At 39.7% G+C, this 25,463-nt stretch overlaps 1 protein-coding gene across 1 annotated transcript in view; it reads right to left on the bottom strand.

Moving 5' to 3' along the window:
- Nucleotides 1–25,463, bottom strand: part of UBE2Q2 (ubiquitin conjugating enzyme E2 Q2) — a 49,093-nt gene that overhangs the window by 1,760 nt on the left and 21,870 nt on the right. The window contains exons 3-12 of the mRNA XM_068144116.1: nt 23,320–23,424; nt 21,524–21,580; nt 19,389–19,529; nt 12,406–12,490; nt 6,840–6,900; nt 4,908–4,998; nt 4,556–4,614; nt 3,754–3,802; nt 2,792–2,887; nt 1,638–1,704 (exon numbers count right to left, since the gene is read on the bottom strand). Of these exons, the coding sequence (XP_068000217.1) occupies nt 1,638–1,704; nt 2,792–2,887; nt 3,754–3,802; nt 4,556–4,614; nt 4,908–4,998; nt 6,840–6,900; nt 12,406–12,490; nt 19,389–19,529; nt 21,524–21,580; nt 23,320–23,424 (811 nt within the window). The remainder of the gene's footprint in view (nt 1–1,637; nt 1,705–2,791; nt 2,888–3,753; nt 3,803–4,555; nt 4,615–4,907; nt 4,999–6,839; nt 6,901–12,405; nt 12,491–19,388; nt 19,530–21,523; nt 21,581–23,319; nt 23,425–25,463) is intronic.

Genomic DNA, 25,463 nt, shown 5'->3' with positions numbered 1-25,463 from the left:
CCTGTCTGTGGGAGATGGAAGCCACATCTGGCTCCTTTCTTCCCTCTTAAAAGTACCTCAGTGCCCTAAACACTAGTGGTCTGCAGTGGGAGATAAAGCATGGGACACATTCCAGGGTCAGATCCAGCATCTGGCTATGAAAATTAAGTGCTTTTAAATTTGTTTGCCTATTTCTGTGGCAGCAGCTATCCAGCTTTGGACAAGCTGGACATCCACAGAGGAAGCTGTTAAAAGAGGAACACTGCTGTAACAAAACCAAATGGAATTGAGGCAAAACCCCAAAGTCTTTAAGTCATATAATACACAGATACACAAACATGACTACACTGGTATATTTGTATACCGATCCCATCTTGTTTACTAGGAGTCAGGCATGTACAAGCATTTAAATGGTTTACCCTATTTCTGCAAATCTTGTTGTAGGAATAGGCTAAGAAGTGTCAGTTAAATAACCTGTCTCCTGATAGTATTTGGCATATTTAGCAGTTGAATCATGCCTGATCAAGTGGGCAGTATTTTTGTAACTACCTCCATATTTCCAATCTTTGTTCTCCCAGCCACTATTTTAAAAGTTCCTCTAAATGTTTGTATAGTGAATATAGGCAATATTTATGTCACACCAGAGAACTGGTGGCAACTGTAAATTAAAGACACCTTTTGCAGCAGCAATAAATTATATGAATGCTTTGTGTACAGATCCTGACCCACCAGTAATCACTGTAGTCAAAGCTAGTACAGGAAGCAAACAGGCAGCCATACTGGCTTTGGTAGCAAACTAAAACAGCAAAACAGCAAGATAAAAATATCATAAAAGTGGAAAGCACTTCAAATCGTTATCTTTGACCTTCCTCCTGAGAGCAGAGAAGGCATTATGCTCAGTTTTAGAGGGAGGGAAACCAAGGTGCTCTCTATAGTTACACTGAAATTTGCTCTTACTTTCACAGCAACATGAATTCCCAGAGGACACAGTGCCCAAACTGGCTCAAAGAACACTACAGAAACAGTAACTGGGACTAACTCCCTCAACACAAGGCCAGGGTACCAATTCTGCTGATTGCTTTTACATAACATGGAAGCCACTTAAACCTTTTAAAGCCTTAGATAATTTGCTGTCTTGTCATCCCAGGACAATACCTGAAACAGTTTTACACAGCTGACAGACCATTAACTGGCTTATAAATAGAGTAAAAAAAGTGCCTCTTATTTCTATTGCAGTTTTGCAGCCAGCATGCCTCATTTGGACTTGTGTTTATTAGCCACTGTTTATTTTCCATGTTATCTCTTCCTTAATGATTACTAAGGTCTTGCATAGAAACAAAGCCATTCAAAGAGAAGCAAACGTCCAGCAGATACTTCATTACCAAATAAAGGCACTGAGAGCTACAGTAACAATAAAGTTCCCAGATCAGCTGGCTGAAAATGACACTAAACTACGTTTCAAAAGACAGTGGAACATTCATGTTAGCAGAACAAGTTGCAGTAACTGTTCATCAAGTTACTTCAAACACTACTGCCTTCCCAGTGCAAGATGAGAAAAAGCCAACATAAGACACTAAGCAATTCAGGTTTTACTGCAGCCGAATACCAATTCCCAAGCTGATGTGTAGCCAAGACCAAAGTCAAAGGAATATACATACCATTTTTCTCATGTATTTGTACTAGTGACTTATAGGACTGCTGTGCTCTTGCTAGATTATATTGATTCTGAAAAAAAACACAAAAAACCCCCTATAAAACTCCTGCATCTAGACACAGAACAAAAACAGCTTTATGAACAAACTCTACAGTGGGTTTACAAATAAAAGCCATGCACAAAAATACTACATTCCTATCCTTATTTTCTCATTTCTCCTCCGTCATAGTGACAATAATTTGTATACCACTGCTACTAGAAAGGCCCCTTCATGCAGAACCCAAGTATGGCAAGTCAGAAGTCCGTGCAACCAGAACAGCAGGCTGCAGGCAATCCCCACCATAACTCTGCCTTGTTCAGATGACCAGTTATTTGATTAGACGGAAGTGTGATCACAAACTTACATCTTACCCAATTCACTACCCTTGAATCATCACTTGAGCTGGCATCAAAGTGATGATTTAATTGACTTACATATTTAAACATCCTCTGAAAACAGCATTTAGTACTTCAAAGTCCTTTAAGTTATGGTCCATTAGCAGCACACACTTGAACTGGATTATGATTTCAATAAATGCTGACTGGCCAGGTCAGAAGTTATTTGCATGATAATTTTAACCTTCTCATGAAACTTTGCAGATGTTTAGTCCAGAAAAGGGAGAACTTCTTATCAGTGTATGTGATCCTGGTAGTTACAGAGCTGAAATTTCTAAATTCTCCAGATCACCAATTCTGAATCCTCCTTCCCCACTCCCATATGGGGACAGAGTCATAGAACATTAGAGGTTGGAAGGGACCTCCAGAGATCATCAAGTCCAACCCCACTGCCAAAGCAGGGTCACCTAGGATAGTCCACACAGGAATGCATCCAGGAAGGTTTTGAAAGCCTCCAGAGAGGGTGACTCTACAACCTCCCTGGGCAGCTTGTTCCATATGGTACACGTGTAACTATTCACACGTCTAATTCCCCCCCCATAAATTCATCATTTAAACTCATAGTTAACTGCCAATAAAATACACACACATGCAATGGACACCAAGATACATCAAAATGCAAATATATTTGCAATGACAACTTTGTCATTAAGCACCTTTTGTATAAGTCAAAGAAGTGGAAACCTAATAGTGAGTTGCAATTGATATGCACAGCACATTTACCTTATTGGCTCCAAACTGTACTCTGGCTTTTCCTTTGACTAAAGTGGCATTGATCTGCATGATGACTGATTCTATTGAATAGGCACTGCTCCAGCCCTGAGGGAGGAAGGAAAGAGTTCTACATAACATGTACTTGCTTCCTGCGCTCACCTTGCACATCTGTTTTGGAACAGACATTTGGGATTTCCCCACACACACACATACTCCAGCTGTACTTTTACCTACTTGTTCTCAGTTAACTTCTACTTTCCAGAAAAAAAATTGAAAAGCTATATACTGCCAGTGATAGTATTAGTACAAAAAACTTGTAGGAAAAATTTTAAAGGCTGAATCGCACATTTCCAAAATAGAGCAAGAGAGAAGCAAAAGCAGCTCGATTATTACATCATTTCCACATTTTCAGCAACATCACAATAGAGATTACACTTTGTTGCAAGAAGCAGAAAAGACTGCTATTTAATGAAGTCACTGAGGGATCTATGAAAATTACTGCTTATTTCTGTCATTGCTTTGTCTTCAGGGTACACAAAAGTTTCTGCCAGAGCAAGCAGTTACTTCATCTACTTATTCGAAAGAAAAAATTAATCACTGTCTACAGAACAGTTATCTATGCTTGAAGTCTTCCTCAATTCTCCAGAGTTGACTGTGCAGTAGCAGAGGCTTCTGGAGAAGAAAACAGTGTCTCTTGCTTCTCAGAACTCACTCTTTGCACTGCCCTCCTCACAGAAATTAAGAATTCAAAAGATGACACCCTCTCACTTATTGCCTTTTCCTCAGACCTCTTGGAAGCCATCCAGGGCAGAAAAGAAGGTGTCACTTAAGAACAGCAAGGCAAACCTGTAAGACTGAGACTTATTCCACCACATTCTCTTCCATACAGGGATTCAATTCAAGGGAAACTTCTATTTTCACTATTTTAAAGCATGCTTTATTATTATCCAGGTAAGAGAGCCTGTGTTCACCTGTTTAGTAAGAAGTTCCATGCATAATGCACCTCCACCTAGGACATACCTAGAAACAAATGTGAAAGAAAATACATTTGACATCAGCAATTAGTGAAAGAAGATAAAACTGTTCACAGCACTTAATTCTTACAAGCTAGTTGGTTAATTTTTTGGTTCATGTGAAGCTGAAATGCCCTTTCACTGTTGCAACTAGTTAGCAATATAACGCTTACGCAAGCAAGATTAGCATTATGAGACACCCCCCCCCCCCCAAAAAAAAAAAAAAAACAATTCCTTTTGCTCACTACACTTAAATCAGTGACCAAGCTAGTCTGCAAGTCTGGATTAACATTTGAGGAGGTTTTAGGCAAAAACTGTATGGTAGTTACCAGCCAGTCAGTTCAGACTATACAGCAAGTTTAAGGCAACAGAGGGATCAAGACCCCTTCAAAGCACCAATTCAAAGCATCCTACAACTTAAGAAATAACAGCAACATTAACCATCCACAGCAGCCACTACTTGAACATTATGGCAGGCACAGTGTCTCAAAGCCAGACACAATCTAAGCAATTCAAAGAGGAATTGCAGATGGCTGTTGGCCTGCTACGTGTTCAAAAAACTTCAGAAATATATCTTCATATCCCACTTCCAGCTCTTAACCAAACTCAAGGTCTACAGCAGCTCATTAACGCTTCTAGGGGAAACTTCTTGACATTTGTATGGTAGCCTCAGGATGTTCCCTGCAAACACAATCAACCAGTCTCAAATTGCAACATTTTTATCACAAAGTAAAACTTCTGTAAGGCAACTCAAACCTACCCGCCTGTGAGCACAGGAGACACCACTCGCACGAAAGGAGGATCGAAAGGGAAGTTATCCTGAGGGAAAAATGAAACACAAAAACAGGTTAAGAAATAAACTCTGATGCTGTTTTCCTAAGCAGGAAGTATTCTGGCAGCCCTGTTTGGCAAATCAGATCTAGACCAGCAAAAAAATATCACTTTTCCACACAGTCCTACTTAAAAAGCAGGCCTGGGGAAACCTTAGTGACAAAGCTGCAATGTGTTTTTTGAATGCTACAGCTCCATCTTTACCCAAGTAACAGCTGATGGTCACTTCAGTCACTTTCTACACTAAGTGACAAAATTAACCCCACACTTATCTCCCATACCTTAAAAGAGAAGTTGAGTAAAATGTATTCTACACCTTCTTTTTCTTTTAGGACCTGAAGATCACTGTGCAGTGGGCTATCAGGATCAACCCTATAAAACAAATAGAAGGAAAATCCTAGGTAAAGTTAATATTTTCACTACCTCTAAACAGTAAAGAGCTCATTTTTTGTGTTTGTAGTTTACAAACAGCAGTTGAGGGGGATCTGTAGAAAAGTCTTATTCCTTTTATTGAAGTGAACACTTTGCCACAAGGTCAGCATGGAACTTGCTGCAATGCACTACATTCCCCACACTATAAAGCTTTATTTGAACATAGTCATCATTAAACCTGTTTATTTGATTACTGCAATTTTAATTCTCTTCAGATCACAGGAAATGTATGCTCCATGAAGAGGGGGAAAAACAAACAAAATATAACAACCACAAAACAAAAATGCAAGAGGAAGACTGTAGTGATCTTGTTTTCAGTAAAGAGTTAGTGAATCCTTTATGGAATACATGACCATAGTTCTGTATCAGCTGCTAATCCTACAGGCTTAATCTAACCCAGTTTCTGACACCCCAGTAGCATTTAAAAGAGACTGGTCAAATGTGTGTGGTGAGCCAGAAACATATGTTAAAGAGACTGATGTGCTGTTAAATCAAATCATCTGCTAGAGATGAAACCACAAACTTACTAGATCTCATTTCAGAATTACTTGGTCAGTTTGTCCCCATTCTACCAGTGGAAAACTGTTTCAGAAGAAACTCCTCCAGTGATTACAGATATCCAGCCATAGTTTATATGAGACCAGTTTAGAGTTACTTGTTCTAATAACAATACTGTTCCTTAGTTGAATGGTCTCCTCTCTGACATTTACCCTCTCAACTAGCCTGCACACAATTAATTTGTTTTCAGACACTTTTTGCTGGGATAAACACAATACCTCTTCTCTTCATAGTCATTACAGAAGCCATTTGCTGCATGCACTCTACTTTGTCTTTCTTGAAGTCAGAAAAATCAGACCTGTTCATAGCACTTTAAAAGAGATTTCAAGTGACTACACACTGGGTTGAACACTTCATAGAAGCAATTGGTGGACAAGACCTCCCCTGACATGGCACAAAGTCTTCTGACATTCCTGCTATTTTCAGCTTCAAAACATTTCCTGTATTTCAGCAGCAGCTGATATAGTCCTACAAGTATTACCTCTAGGACAAGGCAACAATTCCTACAGGCAGATCAGCTTTGTAAGGAAACAACTTATGTCCTTATTCACTATGACATATCTGAACCAGTGGAAGCTCTTTCATCTTTTGCAACCTTTCAGGCTAGTCTGGATAGGGTCCTTTATTCTACAGGTTATTTTGTAGGATGACAAGAGATGATCCTGTTACCAGGAATAACTTCAATCTAATATCTCTGGAATTGAAGCTAATTGACTATGGACACAAGCTGACTTATGATCTCATATACACAGTGAAAAAGAATACATGAAAGACAAGCTATGCAGAGCATAACTATGTTACACCTAAGAGTTTCAGTCCTGTATGTCAACTCAACTCTAGAAAATGAGAGCTAAGACAGTTTCATTATTTCTCACATCTTGATTGAAACAAGTTGTAGTTCCTTGAAACTGAGAACAAAACAACAAAAATGAAAACATCAAGATAAAAAAAATAAAGGTTTCATATTTTGAGTAGTTCAGAAAAGAAAATTAACAATAAAGGAGAGTTAAAGTGATACACACTGTATTGGCTGAGCAAAAAGGGGTTGGATTTTGGCCAGCTCAGTTACTACAGTTCAACCTCTGTCTGCATTTCTTTACACCAGGACTGCAGCCACCACACTATTTTATACACTCTGGCTAGACAGTCTCCTTTATCAGAACTAAATCTCTGCAGAAACAATAAAACAGACTCTTCAGAACATGAAAGAAATGTTAACTTACTTTAGAAGCTTAACGTGCCATTCATACAAGCTGTCATTTACCAGTTCCACTGAATATATCCCTGTAAAAATATCAGAGAGAATTAATTCTGCACAAGTTTAACAAGGTAAAATTTAGCAAAAACATTTTTGTGTTTTTAAGTAGAAACACTGTCAATAGATGCAAACAACAGCTAAGATACTGAAGCACATCCTCCAATAGCAGAAGCATTTCTGAGCAACTACACTGAAAAATAATAAAAAAGTTTTCCTGTAAAACAAGATTCCACACAAATCAAAATGTTTTCCTAACACCTAACCCTTTCCCCTCCTTCCAGTTTCCCTTCAAACTTCCCACAGCTACCATTCCAGCTTACTTAGTACTTAGACAGCACACAGCCAACACTTCAAAACTACTTAGCAGACAGTCCAAGTACACAGCATGATACTGTACTGGAGACAGCACACTCCCAACAGCTGACCAAAGAAGCCAGAAAGATGAATCAAAAGACGACTCATTTCTGCAAGGCTGCTGGTGATTTTCAGCTATTTGTATTAAGCATATTAAACAACAGTTATTCACTTGAAGGGAAGGAATGAAACACTAGCTGCCATTTTCTTGTATATTCAAGCTCCCTCTCCACAGAAGTTCACAAGCAACCCAGAAAAAAAACAAAACACAACCAATAAATCTTTAACTATCAGAGACGATTTAGACAACAGTACTAATGATGGACAAAACTCTAACCTCTTTCTCCACAAACTACTCATGCATATGTACTAAACCACTACAAGTAAACTTTTTAACTGGGCTAACACTTAACATCCCTGTTGCTCATGTAGCTATCAGGAAGACATGGCAGGTCAGGAATCTGACTAGGATTTCTGAAGGCTATGCAGCCAATAAATTGCTGTCTCCATTCTCTCCAATAACTATTTCCAAGTTGTATTTTTCTGTCTTGCAGCTGAAGCTTTTAAGCAGTGGCACCTAGAGTTCAAATGACAATTCACATTGTCCAGTTACTTGGTTTACTGAGTTTTGGAATGCTTTAGAAATAAAGAAACCAGACTTGTTTCTCCTTACTGCAGAGCCACAAACAAGTGGGAGCTGCAGCCAAGATCATGATTTCTAATTTTTGGAAGTCTAGGACAATAAAGTATGTCTTGCTCTGCTCTCAACATCCCTTTTAATGAGCAGGTAGTTCAGAGACACCACACATGACTGTTGAAGGATGAAGGAGGTAGTAAGGCCTTTTTCCAATTTTCCAGATCCAAGGACTTTGTTTTTGGAATTGCCATCACTTAGGCAGAAGTATCAGAGTATCATTCAGGGTTGGAAGGGACCACAAGGATCATCTAGTTCCAACCCCCCTGCCATGGGCAGGGACACCCCACACTAGATCAGGCCGGACAGAGCCTCATCCAGCCTGGGCTTAAACACCTCCAGGGACAGGGCCTCAACCACCTCCCTGGACAAGCCATTCCAGGGTTTCACCACTCTCATGGGGAAGAACTTCCTCCTCACATCCAGCCTGAATCTCCCCACCTCCAGCTTCATTCCATTCCCCCTAGTCCTATCACTACCTGAGATCCTGAGAAGTCCTTCCCCAGCCTTCCTGTAGCCCCCTTCAGATACTGGAAGGCCACAATTAGGTCACCTCGGAGCCTTCTCTTCTCCAGACTGAACAGCCCCAACTCCTTCAGTCTGTCCTCATAGGAGAGGTGCTCCAGCCCTCTGATCATCCTTGTGGCCCTTCTCTGGACACGTTCCAACACCTCCATATCCCTCTTGTAATAGGGGCTCCAGAACTGGACACAGTACTCCAGGTGGGGTCTCACCAGGGCTGAGTAGAGGGGGAGGATCACCTCCCTCGACCTGCTGGCCACACTTCTCCTGATGCAGCCCAGGATCTGATTGGCTTTGCAGGCTGCAAGTGCACACTGAGAGCTCCTGGTGAGCTTCTCCTCCACCACCACCCCCAAGTCTCTCTCCTCAGGGCTGCTTTCCAGCCAGTTACTGCCCAGCCTGTCATGAATTCATCATTTCAATTTTTACTGCTCTCATGTAACACAAGAGATGACATTCAGCACATTGCTTATAGTTAACTCTCATTAAAGATCAATTGCTTCCACCATTTTGCTCAGCGTATTTGCTTCCACCTACACTCAGAAGGGAGAGAAAACTGGAAGCAGACACTTCTTACAGCACCAGCATCTCACATGAAGTCTAAGATACTTGTTACAGACAACAAAAGGATGCTGATAATATACAAAATGGCAGATCACAATAGAACTTCCATGAGCTGGTTTATTCACTAAGCCTCCAGTCCTACTTCTGCATTCCTTTCATCACCTTAAATATCCTGCTCTTACCTAGAATTCAGAGACTATTTCTTCAGTTTCAAGATCCATGTGTTTTGCTAACTTCCCAAAAGCATATTTTGTCAGCCTTACGAGTGGTACTGTACCTAAATGCAGAGTTGTAAAAGGGTTCTTCAGAGAGATGAACAGATCAGGACTGACAAGAGTGCACCTTAACAGAGAAGCAGGCTACTTAACCTTTCAAGCACCTGATTTTGAGCTGAAGAGTATCTGTATATCCTCATGAACAGCAGCAGCATCATGGTTGCTCACTGTCTTGACTACAGAAGCTTCTTATCAATGCTATCTGAAGTTGAGGGGGAAGGTGTTCTGGAATGTTAAGTCAGGAAGATACTACTTTGAAACTTTGAACCACCCTGTAAGTCTTTTCTTTATCCCCTCCCCCTTAATTTAAGCATTGAAAAAGTTACTGTCAAGAAGAATTTATCTGATTAGTGCCAGCTTCTGAGAGGTTCTTAAGTCAAAGATGGGAATTGAGGTCACTTCACAAACAGGAAGTTTTTTTGGATTATTCTTTTAAAAGGCCATCCACGGAGATGACCAAGTAAAAGCAATCACACAGAACTATGAAGCAAGCAAAAAATTAGAGGTTAAACTGTAGAGAGCAAAACAGCTCCTTTCAAAATAGAGGTAATGTCTTTCATGTACAACAACTAGAAACAAATCCCATGTAGTCTTTGACTAAAGCAACGATTGTAAGTCACTATATATGACCTGAAAATATAAAACCTGACCCACACTACATAAAGTGACCCTTATGCAACCAGAAAACAGCCCTAGATTTTTCTGGCTCACATCACACAAAAAAAATGACAACAGTGTTAAATTATCTTGAAACAGTTACCAGAACCATGAAGTTTCACAGTATTTCCTTGAATTTCTTACTATTAACACACAAAAGTAACAACGGGACCGTGGAGCAAGTACTGAGAACAAAGATCACATTAAAAAAAAGCTAATTATCCACCGTGCCCCTGCTCACATGCTGACAGTTATCTAACAACAAAAGACAGAACTAGGCTATAAAAGCAGGAATTTTGTGCAAAGTAGAACACCTGATATTTCAATTCTCTCGAGTCCTAAAACTAAATGAAGCCAAAAGGAATGAATCCAGGCAAGTTTTATAACAAGCAGCACAATTTTACTGGCAACATTTAATAAACGTATCAGTAGAGTGGCTTTTCAAAGCAGGACTGACATCAGCTTTATAGTGCCAACCTCCACTTGGCACTTCATTAGTATGTTCAAGAGATCACCACAGGCATCCAGTTGACTCTTTTTACGTACTATCAGCTGATGTCTCGATTCTGCCCCTGTATACTGCACTGGTTAGGCCACACCTCGAGTACTGTGTCCAGTTCCGGGCCCCTCAGTTTAGGAAGGAGGTTGACTTGCTGGAACGAGTCCAGAGAAGAGCAACCAAGTTGGTGAGGGGTTTGGAACACAAGCCCTATGAGGAAAGACTGAGGGAGCTGGGGTTGCTCAGCCTGGAGAAGAGGAGACTCAGGGGTGACCTTATCACTCTCTACAACTACCTGAAGGGAGGTTGTAGACAGGCAGAGGTTGGTCTCTTCTCCCAGGCAGCCAGTACCAGAACAAGAGGACACAGTCTCAGGCTGCGCCAGGGGAGGTTCAGGTTGGATATTAGGAAGAAGTTCTATACCGAGAGAGTGATTGCCCATTGGAATGGGCTGCCCAGGGAGGTGGTGGAGTCGCCATCATTGGAGGTGTTCAGGAGGAGACTTGATGGGGTGCTTGGTGCCATGGGTTAGCTGTTTGGGTGGGTTGGATTGGTTGATGGGTTGGACGTGATGATCTTGGAGGTCTCTTCCAACCTGGTTTGGTTTATTCTAAAGAGAATCTCTTACTACACTCAACCTTTACAATCTCAGCTTTCTTTATAGTTTTGCAAGATTCACTTTTCCTCAAGTGGAGTACGCTTTCCTGAATCAGCATTTCAAGTCCTCTTCAGCTAGTTAAAACTTGTTGTTAATCTAAAACCAAGAAATGGGGGCACCAGCAGTATGACTATGTGATTAAGTGCCACATAGTCTGTACAATCGAGTAGATTTGTTCTACCCACAAAACTAAACCCTGCAGAGCATACAGGGGCAGTGAAGCATCCCTCGTGACTAAATTCAGATCTATTTCTAGGCTATTCCTTAGCACCACTAATCCATTCTTTAACAGATAGATGGTGATTAGGGCAGACTGGCAAGCACTCTGCTGCACTAAAGCCTGAAAGAAGGAGGCTACATTAGATCAACACTAGGTTACCAAATCAAATTTATACTTGAGACATTAAACATTCCGCATTTAAAACTAATTTACCTAAAAAGTACACAATGGCAAATCAAAACAGAAGCCTACTGTCCCTTCAACTCTGCTCTTCCACCAACAAATTAAAATGCAATAGTCACCAAGAGAGATTTAAGCCCACTAAAAGCAAACTAGGGCAGAAAAAGAAAAGTAAGACAGAACTAAAACTTAGACTTTCCAAATGGATATTCCTCCTATTTCCACCCTGGCCTGCACCAAGTTCTCATACCTAGCTACAATGATGGTTGTCTCCATCATGTAACAGGAATATAACCTGCCTGAAATTTATGTAATTTCCATTTCTTGTGCAGAAACACCCAGGACAATTCAATACAACAATTCCTTTGTTCAGCTGGTTTAGATACAGCCTTTATAAGGATCAAAGAGGACAGTCAACCACCTACCTACTGCTAACCAGTGTTCATTATTTGAACAAGTTTGCCTCCTGTTACCATTTGCATCCTTATTCCAAAGGATCCATGGTGCTCAGGATCAGATGAACACCATCACAAAGTAAGTAACAGCAGGGTAGTTAAAGTTCAGTCTGGTTCTACTGTTGGAACACAAATCCCTTCACAAGCACATTCTTGTGAACAGTACTAGCTTTTGCCCTATATACCTGAAGAGCTGAGTTTCAGGTACTTCCCCCGCCCCCCCCCAAGAGCATTCTCAGTTACACTAGACCTGTTACTTCTCACATCGAGCTTTGCATAACAAAAAGGATGTACATTGCAGAGGATAAGTATTCTGACTACTTCCCCCCCACACCCCCATACACTGTATTGTCATGTTTTTTCCTCATAGACGCACACAATATACACACACAACAACAAAAATCATGGAAGGATTAGTATTTGCCAGGACAAGGGAAATCTGAACCCTTTTACCTGTTTTGTAACTCTGTGATCTATATATATCCCTGAGTTCTTTCATAAGTCGATCTGAAGCCTGAACTGACCCAGAGACTGCACCCTGAAACAAACAAAAAAAAAAGATACCAAGTGAAAAGTAGTTACATCAAACAGCTTTATTTCCATTAGAAAACACTAAGAATATTAATTGCTGTAGTAAGACTGGTTTTGAAAAGTTACAGACTCTAGTGAACAAAGACTACTCAATACAAACAGGACACTCCCCTCTAAGTACCTTGTACCTTAATATACACTACTACACGGTATAGGTGATACAGACTTCTAACCAGGATACAGCAAACATTTTTGTGCAAAGAAGTTTAATTTCCTTAGCATTTTGATTTCCAAGATACATCTACTGTACATTTCTGATAGAGAAATATATCCTTTTACCTCTGCTCTTATTTACTGTAAGGAAGAGTAAGACTAACCCTAGTAACAAGCTTCTGCACATAAGGTTCTATTGTTTTTTCAAATGTGTATTTCTATTGAATCATGGAAGCAAGTACAAGAGTTGGAAAGTACTCACTATAGAACAGGAGGTTACAGATAAGTGAGAAAACCAAACACCTACACAGAGGAAGACCAAGGTAAGTAAACCTTAAAATACCATGTATTTATTGTGATTTGTCATCAGTCTTAGTTTACACAACCAGGGCAGAAATCTCTTAGATTCTTTTGAGAGCTCAGTTCTGTATTACTCAGCATCTCAAAGTGATAGCAGACATTATATACAATTTCTGAATGTAGTATATTTCAGCCTCAGATACAGTGCCAAACAAACCGAAAAAGAGAGACCTTTAAGTGACATGCAAATAAAATACCACTGGCTCTAAAACACACCAGTAATTGACAAGCTAATGAACACAGAAGTTACCCAGTAACCAATGGCTGCTTATATGGGTAACTGCTGCACTGACTACTCTGTACACATCCTCAATATCAGCAGTTCTGTGACCTCGGTATTAAATTTTGCTTCAATTTGAGCTTTCAAGTGAGGGCAGAACTTCTTCCTCTTACAAAATGCCAAACCTAGCAGGAAAGATTTTGGTATCAAACCTTAGATGTCACTTGATTACCCTTCTTGTACATTCCACTTGAAATACCATTTTATGCTGAATGCTTTCGGTCAACAAAAAAAAAATATACTGTGACAAGACTTAAAATACAGAAGAGGAATGAGGACTCCAAATGAGGTAAGGTAGGTATCACCGTGAAACTCAATGTTGTGGAGCTCTGCTTTTTCACCAGCTGATAGCTTTCCAAAGGTAGATTATTCCATGAGACCTGTGCATTTCTCTGCTGCTTGGATTTCAGTCAGTCACACTGAAATATGAGCTAATACGTGTGGCGAATAACTATGCTTTTGGGAGCAGAGGGTAGAGGAGGATGACATACCCAACATCTGTACCCCAAACATGAGAAAACCCCACCTAGAATAAAGTTAAGTTCAGTCTCTTTGCATGAAGCACTGAATGATAAATCTGTAGATCTGTTTTTCTACTCCATCTAAAAATATGGAACGATTTGTTTCTTCTGGTCCCTTTCCAATACTATCATCATCTACAAATTCTTCTTGGACAGAAGCATCAGAAGTATTTCCAGAGGAATATGAAGCAGCTATGACCATTGCCTAGTACCTGAAATGTCAGCCTTGTTTGCCTGAAATCAGCATGATGATATACATTCTATGAGGTCTCAACTGTAAAATCAAATTATTTGTTAATAAGGATTAAGTATCAGGAGTAGTTACCTGACGCTAAAGCCTTGACCTTCTCCTTTGTCTTCTCTTTCAGCAGCATCACAATTTGCTCAACTTCACACTATAATCTGTAGACTAGTCTTTTAGGCTATTTTCATATTCCCTTGGATTTAATTATGCAGATTACTGAAATTCCAGTCTTTTTTAATGTACCACTATGAAGAATGAACTTTTTAATTCAATATGCAAATAAAAGGCAACTTCTTTCATCCAATTAAACAAAAGCGACATAAAGATGGGGATCCAGATAAGGTATTTTTCTTTTTGCTGAAGCCTCTGTCTATACAGCAGTTGCAGACAAAGACAGGATCTCTCTTCCTTTAAGTGCCAGTGAACAAAGTTTTATAGAAAACAACCTTGTTTACATATTATTTGCAAAGCACTACTATTTCTATCCACTAGTTGCAAATTAGCTGAAAAAGAAATCACTACCTTCACCATTTCACACAACAGTGTGAAACAACCATTGCCTATAAAACTGTTGTGCTCCTTCAGACCTGTAATGTGAGTATTAAGGTTGAGACTCATGAAGAGGTGGAGGCTGGAGGGAAAAAAATTATAGAAGCATCAAGACTTTAGCTTTCTTCCGTACAAAGTTGTGCAATACCCTTGCCTCATCTGCTGTATTTCTTACTGAAAGAAGGAAATTTTTTTCCCACAGAATGTATCAGCCTCTAAATACAGACAATTTTAAAAGCAGTTTAGATTCTCACACACGTCCTGAAGAAAAGGAGTTTTCCTCACTGCATTTTAATTTCCACTCATTTTCCATACTAAATTCCTGTACATATTGGAAGCTCAGTTTTGCATACAAAAAATGAGTAACAACTGTACTATAGTGATTTTACAATGCACCACATATTCCTCAGTGCCATTATAACTGCTGAGAAACTGAAATGGCATTAAAAAGAAAAAAGTTAACCTCTGCAGACTGCCTATAACAGTGCTTGTTAGGCTTTTTTCCTAGAAGTTTCTATTTGGCCTGCTTACTCCTTATATAGTAGCACTAAATATAGTTAGACTGCTACTCTAAAGAGTCAATAGACTGCAAACCAGTAATCCATGATCAAGAGAGAGGGGCTAGGAGCTTAACATAAGAAGTTTAGCACAGGAGCTTACTTTACATACTTTGAACTACCCTTAGAGGAAGTTGAAGAGGACACCTGCAGAGAGACTCCTGTACCTGTTGGCAACCTTAATACCAAACACCAATTCTTTGAAGCAAAGTTTCTTTTGGTGTCATTTTTGGTTTAATAAGTACTGTTAAAGTGCAGTTTAGAAGAGACTACTACTTGCATCACACCACTGTATGATACAGTAAAGCACTAAGTTCAGTTTTTACTATAATGGTACTGAAATCTTTAACTTTCAGTAACTTGATGTATGCAAGTTAGTTTCAGACTGAATTCAGATATAAATGAGTACCCTTCTGAAAAAGTGGGACTTATTCCTCCAAGGGAGATAAAATCCCCTTTCTCTAGGTAGATCAAGATTTCTGATGCAGTTCAGGCTATAAACAATCAATGGGATCTGACAGGTATGTGTCACATCGGGTTGATGCCAAGAACAAAAGGTGTAGCCATCTGATTTGTAAACTGAAGAAGTTTACGGAGCTGCCAGACAAGCCTCAAGTGATTTAAGTCATCAAACAGACACAGAAAAGTACCACTTGATCCCCCTGTCCTGCATAAGCACACTTGTGGTTCTCCAGAACAAGGAGCAGGTAGGCTGAAGAAGTCCCTGCTACAGGAGGTAAACATCTGTGGCCAACATACCAACTGCTGCAAAAAGTCTCCAGAAATACAAGAGTTTTACAGCATCAGCTTTTCACTTTCTCCTCCCTCTTCAACCCCCAAAACACAACCCTAGTCTGATCTGAGATAGAGGTACAATCCACTGCTGTTTCAAAACCAAAGACCAGATTGCTTTCTATCTGATCAGAACAAGAGTCACATATCAAAACCCTACAGTAAAACATCTCACTACCCAAACAAGGCTAAAGAATAGAAGTTTGCTCTGTTGCCACTGAACTTCCTCAGTATTTATGCAGAGATCCATTCATTCCTGAATTCCATTCATTATTGAAATAATTCTGTGCAGAAGTCTGACTTCACTTCTGTGAATTACACTTACTTGAAGGATTAAACTGAAAAAGGGAAGTGACACCTAGTACTTCATAAAACCTGAAGATGAAAGTGCAAACATTTGAGACTTCTAAAGGAAAGTGCCTAAGTTCCTCAGCAGGAAATGGAAAAAGCAAATAGCTTTATCTCAATAAGAAATGCATTAATCCCTACGATGACTGTATGGGGAAAGATCTTTGAAGAGCAAGCAGCAGCAAGTTGTTAAATATTTGAAGTTAATGATTCCAGCTCAAAGACCTTTTTTACTCCCAGTAAGCAAGCTGCTCTTGAAAGTTATTACAATGTTAAGAGGAGGATTAATTCCAAGTTACATTCTGTACCACAAGCCAAATTTATTTCTTAATGCCTTAAGAATAGGATTAGAGACGCTGCCAAAGAAGAGACCTTGTTCACAAAATTAGCAGATGTGTATTCTTCCCTGGTGTAAAAAAAATTCACACAAACCCTATGAGCAGCAAAGTGTCTTTAACCTGTTAAGAATATACAGGAATTACACTCATCCCTTCCCTATGGAAAAACTGTTAGCATGATCTGTAACCTCCACTTGCATTTCAGCCAAGGTGACAGAAGATAATCCATGGATTTGAGCCAAAAAGCATGTAGAGGAACTGCAAAGGCTTCTGGTTGCATTGGGCACTATATTATACTTCGTGTTCCCTTTTCTAACAAAAAGCATGTATATGGCATGCCTCTGTTCTACATTCTGCTGTAAAAAACAGAACACAGCAAATAGAGCCAAGTCCTTTGTGTGAACACCAGGTTATGCTTAGCCACCACATTTTCATTTGTGAAATTCACACTGGCCTTTACAGCCCTTCACAGCAAGTTGCCTTACAAATTAGAATTTTACTTCACGTCAGGCTACTGAACAAACTGCTATCCTGGAGCATACTTAGCACGTTCTATTAAAAGTCCCATGTTTTGGCAGAAGAAAGAGGCATTTAAGTGCTAGTAGGTTAGCTCTTTCCTAGGTCAGTAGTGCAGCTACAGTTCTCACTCCAAGCACTTCAGAGCAAACCCTCACACGTCCTTCAAGAAGTTATTTAAGAAGTGCAGCTATTTCTGGTGAGACAAAAATACCACAGCTCCTCAGCAGCAGTTGAATACCCTGTTCCCTGTACTCAGCTGACCTTGTTTATGCACCAGCATCAACAAGAGTGTCCTGGCATGAGAAACGGCTATTATGTAAGTTGAATCTGCTGTTGTCAAACAAAAGCAGCAGTGGTTTTTTTAGCTAGTGTTCATTTCAGCTCCTCTAGATGTGAAAGGAAAATGCAAAAGTAAAGGCACTATTTACCAAATGGGAAAGAACACATAGCAAAAGAAAACCTGCAGTTTTAGGAGGCTTTTCACACCAAGGAAGAATTCAGAAGACTTGTTTTTAACAATTAAGGAGCCTTCATCGTTATATCTGAGCTATAAAAACAGTAATAGCAATCTTCTCAAATTCTAAACAGAAACTGACTACTTCCTTTATGGTTAGTCAAGCCTTAAAACAGAATTAACTCCACAGCATCTTGTTTACCTGCTTTTAAATACTGAAATGCAGATCAGGTTTGGCATTTGGATTTTTTTTTCCAGTTGGTTTGTTTCGTTGTGGTTGTCTAACTGCAATTTATGCTTGTTAGATAATACATACTTCCGTGATTTTTCCAGTACAAGAACCAGAACAGAGCAGGTTCCTTGGGCAAAAGTCCAGATCACTACAGACCAATCCTAAACTTTATTCCTTACCTAAAAGCTTACAAGTACCTCTGAATTACCTAAATACCACTCACATCCTCAACTATTAGCTCAATGAGAAACAGCACATCTTGTGCCTGGACATGACCTACACATATGCTGACTCTCCAAGCAACAAATGAACAAAAAACACCCTTATTAGCCCACACAGTAGCAGGTGCTTATTCAAGCCTCTTCTTTCTATACAGGTGAGATGAAAACTTTAGAAACCTCACTTTTGGTTGAAATTGGAAATGAAGCAGTTTCATGCTTCACATTTTACGCTTCTGTGAAACAAGCTTTGGTTTCTTTAAAAGCCAAGCTAAATAGAATCAAGGTTGTATTACATCATCATTCTCTTACATGCACCTTTAAGAAACAGAAGCTTCTCTGCAACTTGGCATGTGACAAAATATTTCTAAGCCTCTGGAGAATAATTTTAATTTTTTACAGCTGTCTGCTGGCAGGATCACTTAAAATGTGATAATAAAGCTGCAGAGGTGCTGAAGGCTCCTTGCTTTAGGCCTGGCAAAAAGTTCCACCAACTTCCAGTAATTTCCAGGTTGTGCAGGTATTACTGAAAAACAAACTCACATATAAATTGGGTTTCAAGTACAAATTCCTCTGTGCACTGTGTTAAGTCACCCATGACTTTTAATGCAGTTGGTTTTATATATGGATTTGTTATTTTCACGTGAGCTTGCTGTGTTACAGGTAAGATCCCAGGGTCTGCCTGTCTCAGAGCCCAGGACTCCTACTAGAACTATTTGACAAAAACTTTTGCCCCTCTTCCAGTGACCCAATAAATTTTGCCCTGACACAGGTTCAAGAAGTTAAAGTAATCCAATGATTTATTAGGGTGACAGATACCACAGATTCAGGATCAATGGCAATAAATGAACTACCTGCAAGATGATCTCAGGGTAATAAATCCTGGGTCATAGCTGACAAAGCTGGAGATGCAAACCTTTGCAATAGCTCTAATACATAATAGGAATGCAACAAAAGTTAAACCACCTACTGAAGGCACGATTCTTACCAAGAAAGTTGTCCTTTGTTGGGTGCAGGAAAAGCAGCACAGCCCACTGACTGTTCACATACTGTCTTTCCCTGTGTTCCTCTTGTGCATTTCACACCCCAGCCTCAGCTGAGTGTACCTTCTAAGTGGCATTTAACATGATTTGGGTGGAGAGTTGAACAAGTCATACTCCGTTTGGCTCATTAGTATACTGAGGGGTATTAACTTTAACATTACAATTGCAGTTAGTTAGGTAGCAGATTTCTGCTTCAAAGACAGAAGTATCACAAGGAAAAAACAAAAATTAACTCACATTTAAGTGATCTTGCCTTTGATTTTTTCTGATTTTTTCCAAGATTGCAAGATTCTCTTTTTCAATGCCTTCATCCTCAGATTTCTTCCCATCAACAGGTTCTTCCTCCTTCATATCATAGTGATCCAGATCTTCAATGTCCTAGAAAATACAGGAAATTTCCCTGTAAACAGCTCTTTGTTAAACAAAACCCTTTCCAACCTCATTTAGAGACACAGTTACATGCTGCACAGCACACAGTGATTGTTGGATGCCATTTCTAGTTTGCTCTAACTTCAGTCTCAGCCAGCAATATTCACTGGAAATGTAGAAAGCCTCTCAATACAAACAGGACAAATTCACAACCTGTCTGGTAACTGAAACAAGCATGATAAAACCTCTGCAAGAAGCTGTGGCTATAGCACATTAGCCCATTTAAGTAAGTAAAACCCAGGAAGTTAGGTATTCTGAACAGGGCTTGAGAATCCAAAAGTACCTAAAGTTAGGACATTTCCAAGATGCTTCTTTTTTCAGTTTGAATCCTAGCTGTATTACAGTTCTCTAAACAATGATTAACACATCTGGCAGTGCTACAGCAGCTCTTCAAGAAAGTTAAACATTAGAAAGCTACATGTACTTAATTCAAGGTGAACATTTCAGCTGAAGAGTGGATACAGCCATTTTGAAACTAAGGAGACAAAATGATGTGGCAAAGTATTCTGATCACACAAGCCAGCAATTTCAGTTATGAGTTCCAGATCAAGACACTGGAAAAATCTTCCACTCTTTATTCTGAGATAGGTCATCCTATTGCAAAAGAACACTCTGAAGTGAGGATACCTGCTTGTAAGGTGATTCAAGTGCTATTTGTGGAGAAGGGAAGGATGTAAATACCTTGAGATGGAAATGGAAACACTAGAGCAAGTACACAAGCAAGTTATGACTATACACTATGAGATGAACTCCAATATGCTCTGCTCCACCAGGTCTGTGGAGACTCTTTATGCACCATCTGTTTGCATGGCAGGAAAACTTGGCCATGCATGCCAGTCCAGGGATGTCTCACATAGTAAGAAACAGACCTGTGTGCTGCCTTTGAGAGCACTGTTTCCTCCAAATGGAACAGATTTCAAACTGAGTATTCTTCAAAATGCTTGTGTTTCTCAAAATAATGATCTAGCACTAAGAAGAATCATAAGCTCCTTTTCAATCTAGAAACTTGACTAAATCACCAGTTGAAGTAACAGTGCCACACAATGTCATCTGACAGCCTATACATAATGACAGAGATGACACTCTTTTTGGTCAGAAATAATGCAGAGTGAAAAAGGCTCCATGCAAGTCTGCATGCAACTAGAGTTTTGTGGCAGCAGGATAAGGAAACGTACAAACTATCTTTCCAGAAACCCTGGCTCAAACAAATGTGGTCTGGAGCAGGGTAAATACATTAAGAAAGGCTGCTTCAAATTAAAGACATGGGTAACAGACTTTTTACTCAGAAAGGAGTTGTTCAATCTTACTACACACCTTTGTCATCAAAAAAACCTGAATCTGAAGTAGACTGAACAGTTCTACAATGTGGTGATTTCTAAAGGCTTAAAAAGTAAGTATGTTGGAGCTACTGATACAATGTAGAATTGAAAGGGGTGGCTCTCACACAGTAACAAAAAAATGTGCTGCTACACAATGACATAAAACCCTTAAAGTTCAGCATGTCCATTTCAGCTGTCCTTCCATTTCCTTCAACATATTATAGTTAAAAACTAGCTCACCTGTTTCATGAACCAGCAAAATGATTTATTCTTAGCCAGTCTGCTTCAATTTGGGAGGGACTTTCAATCAGAGCCAGTTCATATGCTGCTTGGAACAATGTAAACTTACTGATTTGGCACATAACATTATGAACTGTTTGATTAAACACAAACAGATGTCCAGTTCTCTGTATCCAAGTACCTCACAGCTGAGATCTAGGTTTAAGAAGAAAACTTCACTAGTTCTGTGGCTGAAGTGAAAGATGATATTAAAGTAAACATACACATCTTCTATTCAACTCCAGGGAAATTACTTTTTACAGATGGGCTTAATAATTAGCCAGCCACTATAGAGTAAAATGTCAGAAAGCTAGAAGAGAACATCAATCTCATATATACACATACTTCACCCATATCTTCTTCCTCCTCTTCCTCTGATGTAACTTCTTCTGTTGTTCCATTCTGTAATACAACAGCAAAGTTTCTGCATAAATTGCTTAAGTTTTTTTTCAAAACCAGCAAGTCCACTATCACAGAGAAGGCAGTATGTATGACAGGTACACTTCACAAGGTCTGCAAAAGACTGGTTTAATGTGAAAAATACTCCAGGAAAGCATCTCTGTGTATGCCCGTGAAGAGACTTTTGCATGAAGCAAAGATGAACAATGTTGCAACTAGGTTCACATTAAGTTTTAAGTGGAAGCTTAAGATTCAGATAAAGATATCTGATTCTGAGACAGTGACAAATGCAATGAACACGTCAAGCAGGTTATAACTCATAATCTCTGACCCATGAAAATCAGATCATAGCTCTGACTAGAATCCACATAGATCCTAGACCCCTGAAAAGGACAAAAGCCAAACTTCAGACCTCTAAAACTTAATGGATTTTTATCTCACTACCTAGAATGTCTATGCAACAACTACTATCATCATATAGCCATTGCTATTAGATTATATGATAAAATACCAAAACACCACACTGAGTTAATTTTTCATGGCTTTCTATTTCAGGATACTACTTTGAGATTGGGAAGCCTGAGCTGCACAATACTCTGGCCACCACTCCAATATGCTTGTGTGCTGCTTACTCCTTTGGCGAAGAAGGAATGTTACTGCTGTAGATATGCAGGGAACTACAAGGATCTCTGGTCTGACTTACTAGTACCACTCTTATTTAACTTATAGATTATCTATCATCTGTGGCTAAGAAACCTTCATGAGTTTGGTTTTGACTTTCAGAGCACAAGGAAGACTGTTTAAAGAAGTCACTCCCTGGTATTACAGGCCTATGGCCTTGTACATGGCTACATGGGTGTCTGAGAAAAAAAGACCTATAGGATAACAATTTGGCACATAACCAAAATTAAGCAAGTTATTTCTCATTACTATAGTACTGTCACCACAGGAAAACCATCTGTTATGCTAGAAAAGTTTTTAGAAATCATGTCATCTTAACACATAAGCAAAGGAAGAGACCATAACCTTATGAAAACTACAACACAGAAGTGTTACTGTCAGTTACCAGTTCAGTTTATCGGCACAAAGTATTTTAGTTAACCAGAACATTTCACAACGCTTCATTTGTCAAGTGCACAAAATATAAACAAGGCACCTCAGATACTCCATACCCAAAGTAGCATATGGTCTTGATATCCCAAGACTGCAAGGGATTGAGAGGAATAGTTCATGCAAGTGCAGGCTGTAATACACATGGTCTACAAGAAAAAGTGAACGGTTGGCACAATTAAGAGACAGGACACAGCCTGGTGCCAGCCAGGTGTCCACTTCATTATGCAAAATTCTCCTTTATTAAACTAATACAACACAAAAGCAGTTTACAACAGGAACCAGGGACTCTGTTACATCAATCTCCTATGTCTGAAGTCTTACACTCTCAGGTCATAATAACCATTCGTAATCAAATATCTGCCCTCCTCCAACCACACTGCTGCACCGAGTTCCCATAGTTCACAAGCCATCAAGGCCAACACTGTCTCCTCTTATCAGTCCAGCAGTGCTTGGAGCTCAGCTCTCCAAGATTTAACCCTTGAAAGGGTACTGAATTACATTCACATTTCAGATAAAACTAAATGTGGGAAGCAATAGGAGTGCACAGTAATTGTTCTGGGTAGTATTTAGGAGGGAATTAGACAGCACTGGTATCACATACACCCCTTTCAATGACAAACTCAATTTACCTGTCCAGCTGGTAATGGCTGATCTAGCATTTCAACATCTGGATGCTGAGGAAGATTATATAATCTGCAGAGGTCACATATTAATCGCTTCAGCTGTTGTAGAAGCTGTAAAAAAAGAAAATATTGAAATATCTATTTAAAGCAAAGAACAGAAACAGATCTTATTTTTCTTCACATCTTGGTACTGAAAACTCAGTCAGTATACAGCCTTTAAATCTGCATGCACTGGAATAAACTTTATAGGTCCCGCTCTTACTCTGTAGTCACAGTAATAAATTCCCCATGGTGGGAAATCAAGGACATAGCAGTTTAAAGATGGCTCCCATTCAACTCCTCATGTCAAGTGAAGAAAGCCAGAAGCAAAGTAACAACCTACTCTGTCAGCATCATCCACTGCAGACATTGGTGTTTCAACCACATCACTAGGGAATAATCAAATGGTCACATTCCATCAGATGAGGCAGTTTCTTAAAGAACCATGTCTTCAAAAAAACAAGGATGAAGAGTCTGATTTTCCACATCTGATTCCCGTTCTAGGGCACACCATTGAGGCACTAGAAGCTATACACTGTGCAGGTGTACTGGTTTGAATTACAACAAGACTAATTATTTATGACAATTTTACTTGTCAGCTCAGCCTCTCCTAAATAGCTGCACTTTCTGAAGTTTTCCCCAGTAGTGTCTGCTCCTAGCAGTGATAAAGCTCCATGTTTAGAGTTAGTACCCAGGACTGGTATGCAGCCCAAGGTCACTGCTACATCCTGCACACCACATTAGAAGTGCAGTATACAAGGCTGCGCCTGTAGGGAGGATCACACAGGATGTGTAACCCTAAACTGACCAACAATGGACTGCATTCCATAGACATCATACTCAGTATGAAGCTGAGGGATTGCAGGGGTCAAGCACCCTACGTTATCCTGAAAGGATAACAGCTCTTGAACACCATTTATATACGTTATTTCCTAAAATACACAATGAAGAAAAAACCCAGTTGCTCCAAAACCACTCTACATGTCTAAATCCTTGCTCTTGTCCAGTTCAAATGCTCTTCCCTTACACTCTCCAAGGTTAAGGATTCATTTCCAAACCCAAATCACTAACAGTGATAAGCAAATGTCGCCCTTATGTTATCTGAAAGCTTCAGTGAATTTTCCTTCTCCAGCAGAATTCAATGTTCCTGTTTAACAGGACTGTTATTTATCCAGAGGCCATGAACTGACACACCAGCCTGTGCTACAGGAATTACGACATTCTCTATCACACCGCATTTGCTGTTTCTGCATCATTTGTAACAGTCATCCTGAACAAAAAAAATAAAGCAGGAACTGCTGAATCTGCAACACATTTCTTGTCAGTATGTACATGAGATGGGATAGTTACTGTTGCCAGATGATGCTTTCTGTGATAATCACATTTCTCTACCCTTATTTGAAAGCTTCCACATCTGAAATGCCAGGAAATCATTTACCAAGCAGAAAGCAGATTAATCAAAAGTTAGCTGATCAATAGTATCACAGGTCATAGAACTATTATCCTCAGTATGTCCAAGATGCTTGTTTGCACGGCTACATGTTTCGCTGAGAATATTTCTTTGCACAAGTAACACTGCCTCATGGAGCACTGGAGCATAAATCACACAGTATCAGCACTTGTCATCTCTTTCAGGCAGCTATGTAGAACCAGGCAAGCCAAGACACTCATTTCATTTTATGTGTTGTGAAGTGTTCAAAACATCTAAATGGGGGCAGGGGAAAGGGTGACCATCAGTATTTGGCTAGTCCGAAGCTTGAAAAAGCAGATGAACACAATGAGATGTCACTACAGAAAGATACGGTAAAGGCTGGGAAAACAAGTTAAAAACTTTATTCCTGTCCTGTTTCCTCAATTCCCCATCCTCTTCCTGAGATGTCTGTCACCTGAATTGAAACACAGAATAAACCTTTGCAGCTAGGACCCAACACACTAAACTTCTCTCGCTTCCTTCTGAACATAACACCACTACAAAGTACACAAGCGGGCACAACCTGGCCCAAACTACACAGTGGCTGTGCCTGAAAAAGGTGTCTCACTGCCTCCAGCAGCACACCTGCACCTCCTCAGTTGCACTGGCACCAGGCAGCACACAACTACACAGCACCTTA

Source organism: Melanerpes formicivorus, unplaced genomic scaffold (assembly GCF_026170545.1).
Source record: "Melanerpes formicivorus ecotype bairdi unplaced genomic scaffold, bMelFor1.0.p_v2 SCAF_10, whole genome shotgun sequence".
NCBI lineage: Eukaryota > Metazoa > Chordata > Aves > Piciformes > Picidae > Melanerpes > Melanerpes formicivorus.
Note: the sequence above shows the minus strand (reverse complement) of the source record. Positions and strands in the feature narration are given on the sequence as shown.